The 23,656-nt window shown below is 45.3% G+C and overlaps 2 protein-coding genes across 2 annotated transcripts in view; one reads left to right on the forward strand and one right to left on the reverse strand.

Annotated features, from left to right (window-relative positions):
- Wdfy4 (WDFY family member 4) overlaps window positions 1–23,656 on the reverse strand; it is a 206,044-nt gene that overhangs the window by 33,764 nt on the left and 148,624 nt on the right. The gene's annotated exons all lie outside the window — the stretch shown is intronic.
- Lrrc18 (leucine rich repeat containing 18) lies at window positions 13,750–19,030 on the forward strand. Its single transcript, XM_055612467.1, has 2 exons — window positions 13,750–14,513; window positions 18,974–19,030. Exons 1-2 carry the CDS (start codon window positions 13,750–13,752, stop codon window positions 18,993–18,995), a joined length of 786 nt encoding a protein of 261 aa, XP_055468442.1. The 3' UTR covers window positions 18,996–19,030.

Genomic DNA, 23,656 nt, shown 5'->3' on the forward strand with positions numbered 1-23,656 from the left:
AGACACTCTGTGCTCTCCCAAAGTTTTTTATTTGCAGAATAAAAACTTGTTTGGCTAGTTTTCTTAAGTCCTGGAACTTAATATAAAGTGGTGGTTCTCAACCAGTGGGCCATGACTTTTTTGGTCGTCCAATGACCTTTTCACAAGGGTTGTCTAAGATCATCAGAAAACATAGGTATTTACATTGCAATTCACAGTAACAAAATTGTAGTTACGAAGTAGCAATGAAATAATTTTATGGTTGTGGGTCACGGCAACGTGAGGAACTGTGTTAGAAGGTCTGAGCCTTGGGAAGGTTGAGAATCACTGAGCTGAAGGAAATGCACACAGACACTGCAGCATTATTTCCCCAATGATGTCCCCCTGGCACCAGCAAGAAAGGCCATGCTTGACCGGGGCCTTAGTTAAGACACAGATCCCAGAGACAGCACAGCAACAGTCACTAACAACAGTCAATGACTGCAGACTTATGTGAGCTCATGAGCACCGTGACTGCTGTGATCCGGTAAGGTGAAAAGGAAAACAAAACTGCAAGAAATACTAAATAGATTAAAGTAAATAAACACATCAAAGACAGCCCTCCCCACAAACGAAGAACAGGAAATCCCAACAAACACATGAGAAACAAGAAATGATCAGTCCTGGAGCTGAATGCTACTAAAGAGGAGGTCCCTTCAAGAGTGCTACACGGACTTTTCGGTGTCTACGGGGTGGTTGCCTTGGAAAGGTTCTTGGTTGGAAACTCTCACCCTCTTTCCCACCCTGCTGCTTGAAGCAGAGAGGACACCCAGCTGTAGGGGGTCACAGGTTTGGATCACAGATTAGATTTCCACTTCCCGGGAGACCAGTATCCTGGAGACTTTCAGCCTTGTGACCTTTTCGCTTTGTAGGCTGGTGGCAAGATTATGCTAATTAACTCCATGTCCCAAGACGCTGGTTGCCTGGTGACAAAGTTTCACAGAGCAGGAGCTTCAGAACCAAGTGCAGGTAAGGTTTTGCTCCCGGGTGGCTGCCTATTGTTCTGCTTCAAACTTGCTTCTCCCTCTCCTCTGAGGAAGTAGCTCACAAAAGGCCTGCTCTCCTGGCTGCCTCATTTACAAAGCCCAGACACCAGCTAATGTATTATTTAGAAGAGGAATCTACACACCCTGAGCCCTGGTCAGGACAGCTGGCTGGGGACACAGGCTGGTCTTCAGGTTCCTGAGCAAGCTTGGCAAGGGAGATATTTGACCAGTGAGTACATGGGGGTCATGACTTAAAGCTGGCTCTCAGAAAGGCCAAGAGAGTCATACAAAGTCACACGTGGGGAGGGAGGGAGCAGTGACTGGCCTCCAGACTAGAATGACACATTGTCCTCTGGGTTTGTGTGTCAGCCTCCAGAGCAGAAGGAAAGGAAGGGCTGAGATAAGCCCTTATCTCCACTGTCTGCTGTGGAGCTGCCAAGCTTCTCTCCCTGCAGTTTTTCAGTGCTGGTGCTAAGTGTCACTTGCTTCTTTGTGGGTCTCCACAGGGTCCCCTGGGGCTGGGAGGAGGAGTCTTCTTACACTGCCCCATTCTGTTGTTGGGAGTAGGAGGAAAGAGAAAGCCAGGTGATCTTTCCAGGTTCCTTGTGCTTGCGCTTACAAAACCCAAGGTATGTAACTGAAACCACCCCTCATCCTGACAGGTGACCTACTTCAGCAGCCACCTCACCTTGTCACTGATTTGATCCACCCCCAGCTGTCATTTCCCAGCTCTCTACCAGTCTCAGATGATCAGGCTCATCTTAATACCATAGCAGGGTCTGTGGCCCACACCTGCCTCCTTTTAGTCTGGTTGAGCCGTGAGGCTGGGAGATGGCCTGAACAGGACAAACATTCTCACAGGACATAGCTCAACTCCCTCCAGTTCCTGGAGAAAGTGATGAATCAGGAGTTTGCTTCTTGGCCCAGAAAGCCAAATGCATTGCAGGACACTGTAAAGTCAAACTTCCATGGGAAAACAAAATGGCAGCTACATTCACAGCCATGGAAACAAGAGATGCTGGCTCTAAATCAGTAGTGTGTGACCTGATAGAGGCTGTCAAGGCCCTGAGTTTGTTCTGGGAAGTTAGGTACATGGGTTAACTGAGATGTCTTGCAAAGCACTGAGACATAAGCTATACCGCACTGAAAGGAGGGGAAATGAATAGTAAATGCCAAGGCCACTGAACTTTCCAGCCTGGTTTGTAGTTTTCTCTGTCTGGCTTACAGTCTAGGAGGCTCCATCAACTACTCATATGACAGATAGCAAACCTACTTTTGGGAACACACTAGCTTTCTCTCCTGCCACCCTGCTCTGTTCGTTTGTTTACTTTACATCCCAATCACAGCCTTCTCCTTTCTTCCCAGCCTCACCCTCCTTCCTTCTTCCCCTTCTTCCCACTCAGAGAAGGGGAACTCCCTACTTCTCACCAACCCACTCCAGCATCAAGTTATATCAGGACTGAGTGCATCCTCTTCCACTGTTGCTAGGCAAGGCAGCCCCGACAGGGGAGGTGCCCTGCTCTGTTTCTATCTGCCTCCCTTTCCCCCTTTCCTTGTCTCCCTAGCAGGCAGCTATTCCTAGCCAGACACACACAGACCTGCCCCATGACCAGGTGGCCGCCTCTCCCGAAGCATCTTTCATACCATATGCCTTTAGTACAAACCTGAGACCCTGCTATTAGTTTGATACACCCGAAGAAATTGAGTCAAGAAAAGGCAGTCCCTCACTGCCAAAGTCACTTGCTAGCAGGAAGTGGGTAGACAGGGCCATAATCCTAGACATTTTGCCTCCATGCGTCAGGTCCTGCCCACATCCTGTTTTCCCCTCTCTTCATTCTCTCTGTTCCAGATGGTCTCACATCTCAAACACCCCAAGTTTCTCCCCACTCTCAGGACATCTGTCTTTGAGACAGTTCCCCATCCCTTGCTGAACTGTTTTCCCTCCAGTCTTCTCAGGTGACATCTAGCGCCTCCCACCTCTGCAGTTAGCCACGCCCACACACCAGGAGCTGCTCCCTGACTTCAGCGCTCTGTAAAGGCAGAGCCTTCACCCCACAGGAAACGGCCCCTGCTGTCTTGATTTGCTTGCTCAGCAAGTGTTCCCATGAAAACCACAACACTGTTTGCCCTAGTCAGTCACTGCCTGTCACCTGACCTAGAGTACAACCCCAGTGAAAACTGATGAATGGATGGATGGATGAACCAATGAATGAATGAGTGGATAATTAGCTCAAACCATAGAGAAACTCTGGAGCTTAGCCGCCGCAGGTGACTACATCCGCAAGCTGCTTTTACATTCTTTTATTGTTGTTGCTGTTAACAGTGTGTGTTTAAAGGCTGCACTGCTGAGGAGTCTGCACAGAATGTTTCTTTCCCAGGCCTACATTTGACAGAAGAGACCAGTGGGCAGTGCCCAGCACTGGTGGTGGGAGGGAGAAAATGGTGTGTGGTGCTGCCAGGTTAACCTCAGTCCACAGGTGCTGGCCACTCTCCCCGTCACTCCCTTAGTATATATTAATCACCTCATTTATTCTTTTTAACAAATTCCAATGTACTAATCTATTTTGCAGATAAGTAAACTGAGCCCAGACATGTTATATCTCGCATAACAGGCTGGCAAAGACAGTCGGTGCTACCTACTCTATAGTCCTTTCATACACACCGGGAAAGGCACAGACCAGATGCCTCCAACATGGCTAATCTGAGAGATCGGAAAATTTGTCTTAAACACAGTAGTAATAGTTCATCTCCTTCTTGGTAACAGTCATGTCTACCTCTCATATGTTTAACATCTTAGAGTCTTGCTCTTAAACACCACACACACACACACACACACACACACACACACACACACACACACGAGCACACACACTGTAAACAGTAGCAAAAGTCACCAGGATTTGTGCAACATAAAAAGTATCATTTGTGTGAGTGTCTGTGAATGTGCGTGCAATTGAATGTGTGTGTGCATAATGAATCGGTGTGCAATTACACTGCAGAGAGCCTGCAAACTGCAACACTGTCATCTCCAGAGGGTGCTTTTGTTGCTGCTTGCATGCTCTTACTGTTGCTGCATCTGTGCATGCATACACGGGACTCCTGTGGACATCTAATACTTCCTTGTTAACGTAGCACAAACAGCTTACCTTTTTGCACTTTTAGAAAAAAGGGTTTTGTTTTGTTGTATATTTCATTAATTCTGTGACTATTCAATAATTATTCAATCATCTTTTATTCAACATATTAACTGCTTCTATTTTATATGCAGAGAGTTTCATCTTTGTTTCCTAAAGAGTCTTAGAAACAGCTCCCTGCATTCCCAACACCTGGGTGCATATCTTCCGTTCGCAGCATCATTTCTTTGTTCTATCCCAACCTCCTGCATCCACCCTAGACCATTTCTCCCTCTTGGATGCTTCTCCTTCTCTTCTAGGTTTAACTCAATTAAAACAGTTCCAACTATGATGCTACCAGCCAGCACAGTCACTGTTGTCCCTACACATGCCACCAAAGGCTGGAGAGGTGGCTAGCTGATCAGGAACACTTTACATCCACCTCGGTCTCCACCAGGATATGGAGTGAGTGTGTGTGTGTGTGTGTGTGTGTGTGTGTGTGTGTGTGTGTGTGTGCATCTATGCCTACGTCTGTGTCTGGTGCACGCACAACACACACACACAAATTTAAAAATCTGTAACTTTTTTAAACTAAAAGTATTCCTGACCTTGAGTGACATACCCAAGGCTGGCCGCCACATTCAGAAGTCATTTTAACGTAGATAGAACAGAACGAGTCAAGCTAGTTGTACCAGGGCCAGTAGGTGTCGGGTAATGCATACAGAAATGCACGTATTGTGCGCACTTCCCCACACGACGCTGAGGCCCTGTGTACCTGAAGGGCCCGTGTGTCCCTTGTCTTCCAGGATGAAATAAAGCCTAGGAGGCGGTTCTCAGCCTGTGTGTCGCAACCCCTTGGAGGTTCAGCCAACCCTTTCCCAGGCGTTGCATTTCATACATCCTGCATCTAAGAGATTGACATTCCCGTTCATAACGGCAACAAAAATTACAGTTACGAAATGGAGATGAAATAATTTTATGGTTGGAGGGGCGTCACCACAACACAGGGAACTGTAGTAAAGGGTCTCAGTGTTGGGAAGGTTGAGAACGAGTATGATACATGAGGCTGTCCGGAGGCTGCAGTTTATTTATGGAGAGTTCTACCTGGCACAGACCCTGGAGTCATAGCTCTATCGTTGGCAGTTTTTACCTAGTGACCAGGCTCTTCTGCCCACTCCTCACAAGGCTGCCATGCTCTTCCCCTGCATCTCAGCCCACCATTGGGATGAGCTTCTGTGTTCTCTATTACCAGCAGTGGAAGCCGAGGCGCATGGGGCTCAAGTCTTCCAGCCTCCCTTGGATGGTGAGTGGGGACCAGGTGGTCAGCCCCTGGCCTAACAGCTCTGTGCACCCACCCACTCTGCCATACTGCTTCTCTGAACCCCCAGTTGTCTGGTCCACCAGGGAACAGTGGCTGTGAAAGAAAGAAGGAAGGACTTCTGCCTGTGGAGCATCAAGCACTGGGCTGAAATGGCGCCGAAGCTCACTCATCAGGGACTGAAAGCCCTGTCCAACACGGGTCCTTTGTCCTCCGCTTGTGTTCAGGCTGGTTTGTGTGTTTGGAACTTGTGGTTGATGAACAAGGCCTTTCTAGTCTGTTAAACTAATAATCTTAACATTTTATTTTAATTGTAAGGCACCTATTCCCTTTTGTTCCTTTAACAAATCCAATTAAAACGGAGTACATCCAGAATTACAAAATAGATGCTATTAAACCAATAAGAAATCATAATCTTTCGTTATGGGGCCATGTGACCCCTGGGGAACTTTTGCTCCAAATAAAAGTTGAGTTCTTATTACCCACCAGGGGGAAGAGGGCAGCTTGACAGATAGTGGCTTCCAGGCAGCCAAGCCACGCTGGTGCACCGAGAGGAGTAAATAATAGAGGGTGGGCAGGCAGGGCTGTAAACGGGGAAGGTCCCAGCAAGAGCCTCAGAAGAGCATTACCAGATTAACCAGAGAACTGCCGAATCAATGGATGATAAGCACATGCAGATACTGCTATTTTCCAGACTGGGAGAGGTTGCTGGGATGGGATGGGAAGCAGAACCAATTCTAGAACAAGTCTCAGTGTGAGACAGATCACTCATTCCCACCCCATCAACTCCCTAGCACCCTCCCTGCAGAATCTGAGAAACGGACCTGATTCTGAGGCGAGGTGTAAGGATGGAAGGAAAGGCAAAGAGAACAGCCCCAGCGGAGAAAAGGGCGAGCATAGATAGGGTTGCTTTGGCTACATGGCACTAGCAGAGATTAACAGTGGGGGCAGGGAGCATCAACTGACAGTAGATGACGACGATGTATGCGCACAGCTTGCTGCCTGCCTTAGGCCATAGGCTCTGGTTGGAGGTACCTCTCAGAAGGCTCCGTCTCTCTGTCTGTCTGTCTCCAACCTCTTGGTGTGTGTGCGTGCGTGTGTGTTTATGAGAAGAGGTCTCCTCTCACTATGCAGCCCAGGCTGACCTTAAACTTGCGATGATCCTTTCTGTCTCTGCCTCTTAGGATGGACTTGCAGGCATACTCCACCACTTCTAGCAGAAGGGCTAGCTTTTTTTAGTGTGAAGAAAATCACCCAGCACTCTCCAGGGCAAGAGTGCAGCTGCTTAGGCAGGAACAGGGAATGACGCTAGCTTCTTCTCCCAGGGTGTGCCTGTTAAAAATCTTCTCTTTACATTCTCAGCTCATTCAGTATAAAAAGATGTTCATGGGTACAGAAGGAGCTGACGGACAAGATCCCTGTCTTCATCACTGCCCACATAGGCAAGCAAGTACACATAGTTATTGAGCTGCTGTATGGTTTTATGTGTGACTTCTAAAATCTTTCTCTAATTTGCTTTTAACAGTTAAACTACCCCCTTGATGCTATTAAACACTACTAAAATTTGCAACATATATGTGCGCATGCACGCACATATATAAGCACACACACTATAGAAACACACACACCTACACATGCATATACATATGGAATCTAAGGACCCTAACACAGAGTCTGGGGGCCCCTTAACAACTCTTGGCTCTCACTGTTATGGAACCTACTAGTAAGAATTCACCTTCTTGGGTTGTAGCATGGCTTTGATGTGCTTCAGAGAGCTAGGTAGGGGTTTATATTCTGGGAGTACTAGGATTCCAGAATATCTTCCTCATTGTGGAGTCAATGGAAGTCAGCATCATGACCCCCGAAGGGGACATTTGCCACCATGGTAGCACAGGTAACACAAAGGAGGTTGAGGGGCAGCAGGTTGCAATGGAACTTTGTGTTTAAATCCAGCTATCAGAGTCATCTAGAATTGACGTTGACTGTGGCCTGTGCGACCTGAGGCAGGTCACTTGATGGTCCGAGTCTCAGTTCCTTTCACTGAATACATACGGTTGCTCTTGGGTGTAATGGCTATAGAGACTGGAGGTGCATGAGGTCCTGGTAACATGTTCGCAGCACGAACCTCAGCACATCTCATCCAGTCAGTGATGGTGCATGACTCCTGACAGATGGAAGTACTTCCACAACAGACATAAGGAACCCCTGAGATCATGGCCCTGCAAGATCCGTCCAAAGTGGAGGCAGTTAGTGGGAAGAGTGGAGCACTTCACAGTCACACTCACAAACAGCACATAATCCTGGTCCAGGATGGGTGCTGGACAAATAGAATTCTTTCCCCCAGAGCAGACTGTGCCTAAGTCAGAAATCAGGGCTGATTTGGAGGACATCTGTGAGGAGTCCCAGAAACATCTTCTGCACAGAAGGAACTCAGTGACCTCTGTGTCTCTACCTCCTAAGTGACTAAAGCTCCTTTTTGGAGTAGGCCTATTTGAAGGAAGGGCTTGAGAACAAAGGGAGTGCTTTGAAGCCATGTGAGGAACTACACAAGGAGGTAAGCCAGCTTGTTCCCTGCTCAGCAAATGTGATTGGAAAAGAACAGATTCAGTGCCAAGGGTGCTCAACGTGTGACAATTAGATCTCTGACTTCTTGACTTCCAAGTGGGGTAACATGAACATGGAAGTTTTGATTTGTATTGTTTTCCCACTCTAACAGTGTGACGTAGGATCCTCTTGCTCTCAGTGGTGGACAGCTACCACCGGCACTCTACAGGTGCTGTGTGGCTGAGCGGGGATGTTTGGGAGATTGGGTAGAGTCAATGCATTGTTCTCTTATAAGTGGGGAGGGGATTTTGGGGAAAAAACATTATGCCATGTTGATAAGCATCTGTACTTTGGAATTGATGCACTTCTCAGGGAAGTTCTTGTCATTGCCTGAGAGACAGCCCGTAAGCCAAGGGTATATCTCATTCATGTGATGTGGTTTCCTCCAAACAACGGCTAAGAAACAGTGGTAATTTGGAGGGTCCAGTTCAATTATGTGTTTATCATACATCTAATATATCAACCAAAGAATGAAGTAATTACTGTGATATTATGCCAGGAAGTTATTCAGACATGTGAAACCTGTAAAAACAGTCAGTGTTACTTAAAAATGAAGTCAAAGACTAATGAAATGTGAAGCACCAGACACGCACTAGCATTATGGCAATTATAAGGATCTTAGAGCTGAAGACACTCACAAATGTTTTGATGGTATTAAAATATAGGTTGCCATTACATTTTTAATTTAGATATCCATGGGGTGTCCTTCCATGCTGTTTCATTCACAATGACTAGATAGAAAAATTATTCAGAAATTAAAATGAGACCAACTGCCCCACTTTTCCCCCAAGTAGAAAGCACAACTATAGAGGACAAGGAAACAGGACTCACTCAGAACCCTCTTATACTGGGATTTCCAGTCCATGCAGGTGCAATGAAATCTATGACACACCCATTTCTCCCTCCCTCCATCTCCCCCATCCATAGCGTATCTATCTGTTATTTTTATATATATTTCTCCCTGTGACTGTGGGCTTCTCTTGTGTGAGTTGCACACTATGATATTTGAAGGCTTCTATGAATTTATAAGAACAGTCTAATTGACAAGTTTTGATTGTGTGGAAAGAGCATCTGTTTTACTTTTCTACTGTCAGTGTTTATTCTCCTATTCCATGGGTATTCCATCTACCCATTAGAGAAGAGGTCCCTGATTTCTCTGCTTCTAAAGTAGAGCCATGGCACTGCCTGATTTCAGTGGTGCTAAGCAGCTTAGGGGATCAAAAGGGTTTCTTATCAACACAGCTCACCAGTCCTTCCACAAGTGATGATCCCAGCTACCGAAGGGTGACCTTGAGGAGATGCATTAAGGGAAGGGGAGTCCTCATGCTCTCACCTGGCTTGATCTGTCTGGGGATCCAGGCTCACTGGGGAAGTGGCAAAGTGCATTAGCCCAACCAACCCCCTACTCTGCCTTAAGTTGATTAATGATCAGGCGCAGAGCCAAAGGGCCCATTGGGGAAAGGCTCCTTAATGGAACAGTGTGCTATAGCCAGTTCCTCAGTGTTTCCTTGCTTCCACTACTCAGACCTGGTAGGGCTTCTTCTCACAGCATGGGTGGGCTGTGGGAACAGATTCAGCTGGTCTCACTGGATCTCAGTCTAATGGAAGCATCCTTTCCCATCCAGAAGCCCTTTAACCCATGCTTGAATTTATCTGAAATAGAAGAAAACCAAATGGTAGGTAACCTTTGAGTATGCAGGGCAGTCTGGTGGCCAGGGTTAGTAACCTCTGGATTCTAGCTGGTTAGACTTGAGGAGCAGGCTCGTTTATGTCCTGTGTCATTCAGAGGCCACTGGGCAGGCCCCGTACACTAATGAGTAAACAGATGGGTTCAGGCAAGAACAAACAAAGGGACTTGGTTTAACTTGGTCCTCACACAAAGGCAATCTTATTTACTACTTGTTCAGGCCCTAGGCAATAGCTTCCAACTACAGGACTACACAAGAGTTGAGACATTCGAATTAACATTTATCTCCTGTTTGCCTAAAACTTGAGTTTTACTAGTAACTCTTCATTCTATTTGCTATATATCTGGACACTCTACCATGGAGAGACATGGATAAACAGATGATCATAAGTATATAGGGTTTCCTGAGTTGAATTCAACTTTTTTCTTTTAACTCAAGTGAACACCTCTTCTCTATGTTCACAGCAAATCCCAGATGCTGCACAGCCATCTGCTCTTTGAGGAACAGAACGGGGCTCTTGCACACACACATGAAACTGTGCTAGATGCCCAGTCTAGGCTGAACAAGCAGATACAGGGAGAAAGTAACAGAGACTGACCATAGAGTTCCAATTAGTTTCAAGTTCAAAAAGAATCATCTTAAAATGTAGCTACCATAGCATCTCCCCTTCGGGGATGCAAGTCTCTGGGCTTTAAGTATACATAGAGCCATGTAACTGTCCCCAAGGCAGGGTCCAGACAGTTCCGCCATCTTCAGAAAACACACACACTGCTTCCTGGTAACTTAGGGTTCCCAGCCCATGTTCCCTGCCCCAGTGGATCCGTTTTCTGAAGCTACATAAATGCATTCACTCATCATGCAGACCATTCTAGTGACTTCTTCCAGGCAGGCAGCTCTTAGGAGTCACTTCTGTGGTTGTACATATGAGCAAATGTGTTCTTTTTACAAACTTTTATTACAAATTGCATTTTTATTTGTCACTGACACATCACGAGTGTAGGTATTTGTGGGATGAGGTATGCCATTTCAGTGCAAACACACAAAGTATAACAGACAGAGGTAGTAAGCACAACCAATCTCTTTATGCTCAGCAGTAGTCTAGTGTAAGGAATCCATCTCCTGAAGGATGTACCTTCCCCTTTGGGACAGTTCTGAATGGAGCATTGATAAACACCAGAATAAGCTTTCATATGAACGTAAGGTTTTTTTTTTCCCCTGGAGTAAACGACCTGCTGGGGGAGACTACCATCTTCTGATGAGAAGGTGGTTAATTTTACAAGGTATAGCAGAAGTGTTCTGGGGTTGCACTACCGTGCATTCCACGACGCTGGATGCTCACTCCGTCTTTGTGCTGTTGGTTTTGTGTTTTTTCATCACAGGCCTTCGTCTGTTCTGATGCCAGGCCTTCTTGCCTGCATGACTGATCAACATTTTCCATTCTCGGTTTTATCTTCTTGTGCTTAACGATTTGTCCGCAGAGCATCCATATGTTTAAAAACGAAACTAAATAAACCATTAACAGCTTAATGAAAATAACTAATATTAACTTAAAGTAGATCAAGGATATGAATGTAAGCTATAAAACTTTTAGAAGAAACTAGAGAAAAATTTTATGACCTGTAGTTTGGCAAAAGTACATTTCTTCAAATGATAATGTTTTTAAAAATGGGCTTGAAAAATTAAAAATTTTGCTCTGTGGATAAACCATTAAGCACAAAATGATAATCACGGTATTTTGACCAATTTCAGGAGAAACCATATTGGGTGTTCTAATTCATGTGTGCTATGTTTTCCCATTTCTTTAGATATTAGTTTTAAGTCAGTGTATCATAATTTTCATCATAGAAGTCCTTATTATTAGATATCTAAAATATGCATGCATTTTCCTTTTGGGAATTTTTTTCAAGTTTTAGCTTCCAATCATTACTTGTAGACGTGTGTGTGTGTGTGTGTGTGTGTGTGTGTGTGTGTGTGTGTGTTGGGGGTTGTATGTTTATGCATAGGTAATCATGTTTATATAACCTTGTATATGTAATCTTATGTTTAATCTTGTTAATGTCAGTTATCAGTTTAAAGAATGGTCTAAAACTTTTGTGTTAGTCTCTCTGTGGACAGTCAGGTCACCTGTGCATACAGACGTCTTCACTTCGTTCTTTTCTAATCGCATGCCTTTTATTTCCTTGCATTATTTCACTGCCTACAATTTACAACATTATACTGATAGGTACAATCAAACTTTTGCCTTATTCATATACCTCGGGTCAAGATGGAATTCTCTTCTGTCTTTGTTTTTAAGAAAATGCTTGATTTAAATTATGTGCGTATGTCTATGGCTGTGTGTGCACCTCAGTGTAGAGGTCAGAAGAGGGCACTGGATCCCTGGAGCTAGGGTTACAGGGGGCTGTAAGTTGCCTAAACTTGGCACTGAGAGCTGAGCCTGTGCAGGTTGTAGCAGGAAGTGCTCTTAAGAGCTGAACAGTCTCTCTGCCTGCCCAGGTTTTTCTTCCTAACAAGAGAACATAAGGCTGCAAATTTGCCTTGATTCACTAATTTGCTTTCATGCCACAGGTGTTGATTTGCTTTCACTTTTGTTCAGACTGTGAATTATCTATGAGTGTGCTGTCCCATTGCTGACTAGAGCACTGGTTCTCAACCTGGGGGCCTCAATCCCTCTGGGGTCGCATACCAAATACTCTGCATGCCAGATATTTACATTACTAGTCACAACAGTAACAAAACTACAGTTATGAAGTAGCAAGAAAATAAGTTTATGGTTGGGGGTCATGAAAACATGAGGAGCTGTGTCAGTGGGCCGCAGCTTTGGGATGACTGAGAGCCACTGCTCTAGAGCCCGCTTCTTCCTAGCTGTAGACCCTCCTTACTTCCAAGCTTCAGTCTCCCTCTCTGAACAGCAGGAACTGCCCTGGGGCTGTTTGAAGAATGGAAACACTATAGGTTCTTAGTAACTAATGTTTACAAACCCTGGTCACGAGCGCTATGCAGTATGAAATGGTCTACACTGCAGAGGGAGCTCCATAAAGCTGCTGTTTCCGCAAATAGGGAGACTGAGGCAGAGAGTTTAAGAAAATTGCTCTCTGCAGAACTAGACTTCTAAGACAAGCACGCTGGGGTCAGAATCTTCTGTCACCGTCTACATTTTAGGGCTCTGTGCGGTGCTCTTTGTGCCTGTCACCATATCTGTTCATGTAGCACAGTCTATAGTTGATGTCAGCATGAGGGAAGTGGGAGAGGCTGGGGGGCAGGGGAGAGGAAAGAGCATTCCCCAGAAGTTTGTCAGGTCCACCCTGACTTCCCCACACCTGGGGAGAGGAACGGAATTCTGAACACTGCTGTGAAGACAAACCCTGTACTGTTCTCATCACTGAGTAGTTAGAGTAACCAAGGCTGCTAGAGCTCTTCTGGGTCCCAAACGTGAAAGCGATGCGATAGTCATTTTTAACACTCGTTCTATTTCCTCCATCCAGGCTCTGACAACAGCAGCCCCTCCCTCCCCAGGATGGTCTTTTGACAATGCTAAGGAGATTCTAGATGTGAGAGTCTGTGAAGTCACACATAACCGAGTACACGAACACATACATGGGTGTGTGCACTCATGCAGGCACACATGTGCACCCCCCCACACACACACAACCCGGAGTCAGAAGGCTAACTCCCAGGACAGTAGCCAGAGAGTGAGCCAGTGAGCGAAGCACTGAGCATCCATCAGCCCTGCACCTCTAACATCTGGGAGATGACTTTCTGAAGAGATGAGAACTGTTGAAGACCTCAGGTGTGGCTGATGGTCCAGCCGCCCTGACTCCCCTCTGCCACCCTGTTTTGTCTTGTTTCCCTCTAGACTATCAGGGATCACAGTATAGTGTGCTGCCCTCTGCGAACTAGAGTTGTCTCTTCTGTTCGTATCAGAACCTCCCTTCTAGCAGTTTCTTGTGACTTCTTCCTCAAGTTCATCAACATCGACTCTGAAAAACATTCTTCAAATACACTCCCACACTTAAGAGACCATGGCCAAGGGCGGGAAAGGCCCCAAGGGCAAAAAGATCACCCTCAATGTGGCCAAGAATTGCATCAAAATGACATTTGATGGGAGAAAACGCCTCGATCTGAGCAAGATGGGAATCACCACCTTCCCCAAGTGTATCTTACGCCTCACTGAGATAGATGAGCTAGACCTTAGCCGGAATATGATTAGGAAAATCCCTGACTCCATCTCCAAGTTCCAGAACCTGCGATGGCTAGACCTGCACAGCAACTACATTGACAAGCTTCCAGAATCCATTGGCCAGATGACCACCCTGCTCTACCTCAACGTCAGCAACAACAAACTGACCACCAATGGGCTGCCTGTGGAGTTGAACCAGCTCAAGAACATCCGCACCATCAACCTGGGTCTCAACCACCTGGACAGGGTGCCCACCACACTGGGGGCACTGAAGGATCTCCATGAGGTAGGGCTACATGACAACCTGCTGAGTTCCATCCCTGCCGGAGTCACCAAGCTCCCCAAGCTGAGGAAGCTCAACATAAAGAGGAACCCTTTTCCAAAGGGAGGTGAATCAGAAGTATTCGTAGACTCCATCAAAAGGCTAGAAAACCTCTATCTGGTGGAAGAGAAGGACCTGTGTGCATCTTGCCTGCATAAATGCCAATATGCCAGGGACAAGTTGAACAAAATCAGGAGCATGGCCCCCTCTGCACCAAGAAAGGCCATCTTTTCCAATTTGGTTTCACCTAACTCAATGGCCAAGGATTCCCAGGAAGAATGGAGGTGACCTGGGACCCTGACCCTGAGGCAGGAGGGGGAAATGAGGGAGAAGAAGGAAGTGGGTTACACCGAAAAGAGAGGGTTCCTGTGTTACTATAAGAGCCTTTCCATCCAAGCCATACATAAAACAGCATTCTCTACTTCTTGGACTATGGTTTGGTTGATTGTAGGGCTTTGGTTTCTTGCCATTCTGTTCTACACAGTTCACTTCTTTTCTGAATGCACATACCCATACATGCAAGCACAGGGAACCAAGAAAGGACCCTCATCCATCTGTCCTCATTTCTGTCCTGAACTCTCCTGGTGCCCACCATGGCCCAGGAGACCAATGCTACCAACATACTCTTCCTGTCACTGGCACTTGGGGATACATTGCCAGCTCCCAAATGTAGTACTCATTCTATGGAAAAATTTTGGATCTAGGCCTTAGAGGCAGCAATCTGAGAGCGTGGGTTTGTAGGACAGTAAGAGCCCAGAGATGGAGAGGTGTTACCACTAAATATGATCAGGAAGTAGCCAGAAGCAGCGCTTTCAGCTACATTTGCACTGTTGCCCCAGGAGTTTTCCTGAAAGACCCTGATTGATTGTGAGCATGCCCAGTCCCTTTTGAGACCCTTAGGAAGAGAGAGGATATCATCGCGGTAGGTGCAGAGAAGAAAAGCTTAGCTGGCATTGTGCAAGCTGGAAGAGAGGTCAAACTGAATGAAGATGGGCAGGACATTCTGACCCAAGGAAGTTAGAAGTCAGGAACTTTACAAGACAGTCATTCTCAGGAAATTTACTCTTGGGCATTTGCTTTCATAGAGCTGGGCTGGCATAGGTAAAAATCCAAAAAATCTGGACTTGGACAGAGGAAGGCTGATGGCATCTCTGCCTCTCTTGCTACCTCCCTGGGGTTCCTTGCTCCTTTCTGTCTGTTTTCTTCATCTGGAAAAGCTGAATGCTAGAACCTGTGGGCATCTGAGCCAGGCAGCAGGGAATAGTCACTCAGCAGATATTGGTTCCTCCAGGAAGGCAAGCCTGGTGCGCAGCTGAAGGAGTGCTGTGGGCAGAGTCAGGAATCAGACTACAAGTAGCAATGGTGGAGACCATGTTCCTGTCACTGTAAAGCAGCCCTCACACCTATAGTGTCCCTTTCACTCGCACCTCCATATGCCTTTCTCCTGAGTTGGCTGAGTGTGTGGTAAGCTATGCAGCCAGTGGCCAGTGAGCAGCTCCCGGAGGCCTCCGTGCGGGGGACTGGCTCGATTTTTCCTCACACTATAAATGACAGCCAGCAGCGCCTTATCTTCTAGCTCCTCCTGTTCATTTCATGAAGTTTAGCTTGTAATGCTCCATATTACACTTCTAAAATTTCAGAATAATCTAGATTCAAAATCTCCATTGTAGTTTCCCCCAGTTATTAAATATTTTTCATTACAAAAGAGACCAAAGCACAGCCTAGTTTTAACTAAAGTAGCTTACCATGTCTACCGTTCTATGGTATAAGCCAGTGGCATATTTTCTTCCTAGTTATTTTTCTCTGTGTATGTTTCCACATGGCTAAAGTTAGAGTATTCATGTCATTTCTACCCTCTTTTGAAACCCATGTTGTCACATGGTCTTTAGAGCCAACATTGTAAACATCTTCAAGACAGTTTTTCTCATGATATGCATAGCTATACATTCCTCTGGGCATTCAAATTGTTTCCAATTTTGTACTAATGGAAGTAGATCTGTGATGAGTATCTGGATGACTAACAAATTGTCACGCGGTTCAGATTATTTTCTGGCAGTCCCTCAATCACTGAAAATCGTGTGTTCAAGGGTCTGTTTTAAAATATTTGTGACACATGCCATCAAGTAGAGTGTACAATCTGTATCCATCTGCAAGATATATCACATTCTCCTCAATGTGGCTACTTCTCTTTATATCCTTCTCCTTCTTTAATATTGCAGGTGATTTATTAAGCCCATCTAAAGATGAGGCTAGTTTCATATCTGAGATGTGTATGACTGTAACAGGGCCCTAGGCAGGAGGATCCCTACAGGAAATATCTGTCAGGAGTGAAAATGGTCAATCAAGCAGGCCTTGATCTCCTGAGAAAGATAGTCTCAGGTCTGCTGATGGAGCCCACAGCTAAGTCTGTATGGATGTATTTCCTATGTTTTGTTTTCTTTTCTCTCCTCTTTTCCTAGACAAGGATTTACTGTATAGCCTAGGCTGGCTAGGAATTCTCTGTGTAGACCAGGACAATAGCCAGAGAATAAGGCAGCAAGAAGCACTGGGCATCCTTTAGTCCAGCCCTGCACCTCTAACATCTGGAGAACTGATGTCTGAAGATGTTGAGCTCTGGTGTGGGCTGTTGTTGTTGACGTCCTGACTCCTAATACCCGCCCCATCAGGGATCTCGGTGTGGTGCCCTCTCCTTATTAGATTTGTCCTTTCTGTCTTTTATCAAGGACAGTCTTCTGGCAGAGATCAGCCTGCCTCCCCGCCCCCCATCAAGTGCTTGGATTAAGGGCACCCACTCCAAGCTGTTTCTTTTTCTCTACAAGTCCTAATTCTGCCATGGGGAAGAAAGACACTTAGAATTCTCTTTTCCATGTTTTAGGCACAACTCTAAAGAAATTCACTAACCAGGTCTTATCTATCGTTGGTAGGTCTGGTAACAAATTTGTCAGACCTCACAGCATATGGTTCTGCTTTTCAGATGGGAAGCTTCTAAGGCTGCCGTGTGTGGCTCAGTGGCCATAGGTGAAAGCAGAGATAAGGACAGTTCCTGTTTGCTTTCTTCCTCTCTCCCTCTCTTCCTCTCTCTCTCTCTCTCTCTCTCTTCCTCCATCCTTCCTCCCTCACTTCCTTTCTTTTTTTCTTTCTTTCCCTTTAGTCATCATCGACACCACTTTTTGCTAGCTTGTGATAAAATGAAAAAAGCTGAGCATTTCTGCAGTCCCAGGACTTGAGAGACGAAGGCAGGAGGGTTGCTAAATTAGATGGCAGCCAAAATTAAAAAGCAAGATTGATTAATCCAAATTTTAAAAGGGAATGTTTTGGAAATGACAGACATAGCTTTTTCCCACCTGTGCTCACTGGGGTTTCATTCTTTTGCTCCTTCCTCCATTGTGGTTTTTAGCCATTTTGAGATCCCCTTGTGAGGCTTCTGTAGTTCTTTTTTGAACCCAAATCTGGGGTTCTTCTTGAAACTGCTTGACAAGGAAATTTGAATTTTTGTTGTTGTTGTTTGTGTTTTTGATGCTAGTATGCAAAGACAGAAGAGGTCTGGTGTTAGGACATCTTTGTTGTGGCCTGCATGAGAACCCAAAATGTCAATTTTCTTCTGAGCTCACTGGAGAACTGTGGATAATTACTTCACCCTTGTGGAACTGAGTGGCACAAGCAATTGAAAGTGCACCTGATGATGCACCTGTGTTCTAGAAGTGGCTGGTTGGAGTCCCTGAGCTACTTGTCTCGTACCTTTCTGAGGTCTTGGGTGAATTCAGTGTTTTAGCCAAGGCTTTCAGGACGTACCATTTTCATTCTAAGCATGAGGATTTCTACAGGGATCTCAACCTCTAGTACCCCAGTTAGTGTGTGGACTCCTAAACAAGTCCATTATCGAGCCACGCTCACGACTACAGGCTCTTCCTCTCTGAGGCAGGCATTTCAGGGTCCTTACAAGACCTAGAGAGAACAGCAGCCAGTTTGTGGGTGCTGTGTACTTGAGCTACTCCTCCTAAAGCACCTTCCCTGTAGAATGTGTATTAACATTTTCTAGGCATCCATAGAAGTCAGCAAAGAAAAGAAGTTAAGGAAAATATTGCAGCTGCAGCCCATGCCAGGAAGGGTCTGTGTCTTGATCCCTCCCTCTGCTCTCTCTGCTGTCCTCATCCCCACTCAAACTAACCCTCTCAGTATGATCATCTCTGGTTCTCAGAACCACCTCCCAGATTGACAGCCTTCTGACTGGCTGGCATACACAATGACACTTCTTTTCATCCTCACTGTAGGTGCCTCCTACACTTTTGCTTTTTCCTGTGTCTTAGAAAAGGGTTTAAGTATACTGGACTTCTTCAGGATTGAAAACCAAGCAGGCAGACATCTTTAATTTGTCTGGCAAGGCACTCCAGTTAGACCCATTTTTAGCTAGGAAATGCTGGCTACCAGACAGAGCACAGACTGGAGAGATGGAGCTCTTAACAGTCATCTTCTGCATCTTATTTAATATTGATGTTCTTTCCTGCTATGAAATGCCACTGCCATGTTTATTCCCTGGAAGTTGCACTAAGCCTAGAAATACTTGACACAAAGCCATGGGTTTCTGTTTCTTCAAGGAGAACAGAAATTATCCTCAGTGACAGTAGTGCCCATTTCTGAGAGCCAGGTACAGCCTGGGTGACCCTGGTTTGACCTCAGTATGACCTGTGTTTTGCCCTGGTGGCCCAGAGCAGTTGCCTTAGTCTCTTATGTCTCCATTCCTCAGGTTGCGCTCAAGCATCTCCTAGAGTAGCTTATGGCAAAACATATGAAGAGAATCAGCTAAGAGAAATAAGCGATTCGGAAGAGGAAAAGTCCCAGATTAGAAGACAGAGTGGCACAGTGAACATTCTGGAAGACAGGCTTCTCCGGTAGTGTCCTAGTCACTAAATTACTTTATAACTTTTACTTTGTTTCTCTTGGTTTTAGGCTATCTATTTGTGAAATGCCTTTGAAAGATATTTAATGTGGTTTTCTGCATGCGTGTAAAGAGAATACTTAAGAAAAGTATAGATACACATTAATAGACAAGACTTAAAAGTCTTTTGGCCCCCGCATGTCACTCAAAATGGTACAATCTCATCACCAGTAACTTGTGAAAAATACATGCATTATAGTTATATACATCAAGGATACAAAACAAAAATATATGCACATAGAGAAATACACTCACACTATTGACAAATCAAAGTAGAATTTAACCATTCACTTAGTTGTACACAAAAAGGCAGCAAAAACAAAACAAAAAATCAGAAGTAAACAAGGACATCACAGACAAAAATTAAAATGGCCAACTTGTATTCTTACATTACACTAAATGTAAATGGTCAATTTTATTTGTAGTAGTTTCAAACTAGAACAATCAAATGGCTGAACAAACTCTGGTATGACATCATACATGGAGTGTTAGTCAGCACTAAAAAGAAACATACTATGTGAACATGCAACAACTTGGACACATATTACTGGTACTACTTTAGTCTTTACAGGGCCAGTCTCCAAATACTACACACGTCATGACCTAGAATCCCTGCACAGATGTAGCCCATGGCAGCTCAGTGTCCAAGTGGCTTCCCTAGTAATGGGAACCGGGACTGTCTCTGACATGAATTCAGGGGCTGGCTCTTTGATCACCTCCCCCTGAGAGAGGAAGACAATGCAGCCAGTCCTGATGAGACTAGATAGACTAGGGTCAGATGGAAGGGAGGAGGACCTCCCTTATCAGTGGACTGGGGGAGGGCCATAGAAGAAGAGGGAGGGAGGATGGGATTGGGAGGGGAAAAGGGAGGGGGCTACAGCTGGGCTACAAAGTGAATAAATTGTAATAAATAAATAAATAAAAACTTAGAACTGTCTTTAAATGATAAAATGAAATTGGTGAAAGGCAGGTCAGCAGTTGCCAGTAGCCAATAACAGCAGACATTTCAGGAGTGGGTCTGATAGTGAAGTGGCAGTACAAGAGCTGTCTTTGTAATGATCAAGAGATTGTGCCTGAGGATTGCAGTGGCACTTACGTGAATCTACAGTGAAAAAAGGTGTAGACATGCAATAGCCCTGGTTTTAATATTTCAGTGGTTAAACTGCCTGCTTCCATGGGTGGGGCATAAATGAAGCATGTAACTCTACTGTTTTGCACCTTCCTGTGAATCTAGGACAGAGAACAGGATGGGAGCCTATTATAGAGGGTCCTCTGAAAGGCTACAGCCAACGGGATTGAAGCAGATGTTGAGACTCACAGCCAAACTTTGGGCAGAGCGCAGGGAGTCTTATGGAAGAAGGAAGGGATAGAAGGACACAGAGAGGACTGGAGCCCTACAAGGAGACCAAAAATGCTAAAAAAAAATTCTGAGCCTAGGGCATCCTGCAGACACTGATGCACCAATCAAAGACCATGCATGGAGAGGACCTAGACACCCCTTACTAGATGTAGCCAATTGACAGCTCATTCTCCATGTGAGTTCCTGAGTAAGGGTTGCAGAGGCTCCCTCTTCCGTGAACTCAGTTGACTGCTCTTTGATCACTTGCCCCTGGTGATGCGGCCTTGCCAGGCCAAAGAGGAAGAGGATCCAGGCAGTCCTGAGGAGACTTGATAAGCTATGGGCAGATGGCAGAGGAAGAGAACTCCCCTTTCATTGGACTAGGGAAAAGGGATGGGGGGAAGGGAGGATGGGACTGGGAGTAGTTGAGGGAGGTGGGCTTCAATCGGGACATATAATAAATAAATTGTAAAAAATAAAATAAACAAGTTAAGGATGTTTCTTTAAAAAAAGTGTACAACCTAGACTCAATAATAGGCAGATCTTTGTACATCTTTCCAGTACAAACTTACAAGTCACTGTGGCATGGTTAATATTTGACTCTAGCATACCCAGTAAGCCCTGAGCTATAACTCTTCAGCCACGCCACACAGTTGAGGTATTTAAAGCAGGAAAGCACTTTACCTTCAGCCCAGTGAATTCAAATACTCATTGTTTATTGTATCCTTGCAGATCCTAAGACATTTGATTAAAAATATACATGGCTTCTGTGTCTGTGTTCTAGGTTTTTTGGGCAGTGGTATCATCTGGGGTAAATAAATCAGTAGGCTGCTTCCCACCATCCCTGGACCTTCACACATCTGTTCCCCAATTCCATGGAGTTGCAAGAATGTGTTAGAAGCTCCTGAATGCGGGAGTATTGGTTGTCACACTCATTTTGAGTTTGTGTCAGCATTTATTTTACTTCTGGTTACAACTGTTGTTCCCTGGGCTGAGAGGGATGGATTGCTTCATCTTCCATCATGGACCTCTTGGGGCTTTATATCATCAAGAAACCCAGAAACCATATTGCTCCATTCAGGGAGAAGCTGAAATGAGCTTTACTAAAATAATCATGTATATTACGGATATTAGCCCCTGAGCCAGTTCTACTGATCTCTGAGGAGGGAAACTTAAGGTGGAAGTGGGATGAGAAGGGAACTTGATGTTGAGCTCCAGGCTGCTAAGATTGTCCCTTTGCACCATAACTGGTCACAGAAGATCACCATTTTGTAGGAATTACATAACTTCTTATCACTGACATTTTAAGTTCCTTGTCTTTTATTATTTTCAAGAAGAATTTATAAAGGAAACGAAGAGAAACCCCTCAGTGATAGAACATTGTGTTTAAATTGAGTTTTATTATAAACTCTAGAGCACTATAAACTGTTCCTAGTGGACAACAGAAGGTTTCTACAGAAGTCTTCATGCTTGGGGCTATGCTGGAACTATGCCAGACATGACACAGAATGACCCAGGCAGATCCTGTCACATTGTGAAAAATCATCGCAGCGGAACTAAAAGCAGCTGTTCCATACAGGTGCCAGTACAAGGTCCAGCGAGAAGTTTCTGAACATTTGACCCATCACAGAGAACTGTCATTTTACTACCTGACAGCCCCCTCTGTAGGGATCCCCAACCTGGTGGGCACAGCCAGTTCATCCTCTATATTCTTCTGCCTACCCCTTCTCTGTCTGCCTTCTCTCTAACTGGTCTAGAAACTAAGATAGGTAGAGGGTTTGCATTGCTGGGGTAGAGCCCTTTAAGAGTCTGAGGACAATAGCCTAAGAAGTATGGGATCCCCTAGTGCTTCATATGATACCTTTCTAAGAGCATGCTGCCCTGATCTGACCAATGAAATAATTTGATTGGTTCCCAGAGGAGCATGTAACACAAGTTAAGAAAATGAAAAAATTGTGGATAGTTTGCTAAAATAATCAGTATATGGTGTGTGCTCTGAAGTGGACTTCCTTTGGCCATAAAGTACTGAAAGCATAGATGTGAAAGTATTCTTAAATCCTGTCTAGAATAGAACCGGCCCAAGGGAAGTCCTCACTTGGAGAACAGCCAAGCTTCCAGCTGACTTTCAAGAGCTCAGAGAGGCATCCACACATGATGATGAGCTGGATTTTTGTTTTGTTTTCTTCAGGCACATGAGGTAATGGGTCCTTGTTTTTACTTCTATTCATTTATATGGGTGGCTGACAGCTTGCCATGAAATGACCTGAGAGCTCTAAGTGAAGATAATTAGCCTTTCATGAGAACAATGTAAGATGTCCAAGAGTGATATCAGTGGACCCGAACACTTCAGGCTTAGCTTCATCAGCTATTGAACTATGTCCATTAGAGTTGGCAAACAGCCACCTCACCACCATTGACCCACAGCAGTGTCCTGCACAGTGCCCTGACTCTCCTTGACTTCCCACTTGGCTAGTGAAAGAACTAATGTCCTTCCTGCCTTTGCCAGCAGTCATTAAAGCTGTCAATGACTCCATGTTGCCGAGATCGGAGGTCACACCTCGGTTCTTATCCTGTTTGGTCTATTGATAATGTCTGACCACTCCTACCTTGAAGCACCCAAAAGACTTCTAGGAGCTTCCCCACACCCACAGTCTGGGCTAGTCTCTGTCTCTTCCTTCTCCACTCCTAGTGGGATCATCCCTATGGGCTTTCTCCCTGCCATCCCCTGTGTGTCCAAGGCAGAGCTCTCCACTCTTCTCCACATGCATGCATTCACATCCTGATTTCACCCTCCTGGTTTAAATACTACAAATTATGTCTCATCAGGACCTTCTCCTTAAACTCACAGTTTGTCATTTCTGATGGTCTACACGATGTGCCCTGGACCCCTCCTGAAAGCGTGGCAGGCATCTCTAAATTCACATGTACCAAATAAAGCTTGCAATACGTAGCACCCACTGAAGCTCATTCTGGCTGTCCCCACAATGTTTCCCAATGACTCAGTATTAAACCTTCCTCCTCTAAGTCTTCCTTCTGTCTCATGAACCCCTCACATTGGTCATCAGATTCCGTTACTGCACCATCAGCATGTGTCCACAGTATGACCACTATCAGCATTGGTCTCCTGGGTCTCTGCAGTGGGCTCCAAGGCA

Source organism: Psammomys obesus, unplaced genomic scaffold (genome assembly GCF_907164565.1).
Source record: "Psammomys obesus unplaced genomic scaffold, mPsaObe1.curated_primary_1811, whole genome shotgun sequence".
Classification (NCBI taxonomy): Eukaryota; Metazoa; Chordata; class Mammalia; order Rodentia; family Muridae; genus Psammomys; species Psammomys obesus.

Bases quoted from the DNA above. Each gene is read 5' to 3' on its own strand.
- Lrrc18 (XM_055612467.1), top strand. From the start codon at position 13,750: ATGGCCAAGGGCGGGAAAGGCCCCAAGGGCAAAAAGATCACCCTCAAT. The intron at 14,514-18,973 runs GTGACCTGGGAC...TCCATTCCTCAG, and splicing joins GATTCCCAGGAAGAATGGAG to GTTGCGCTCAAGCATCTCCT.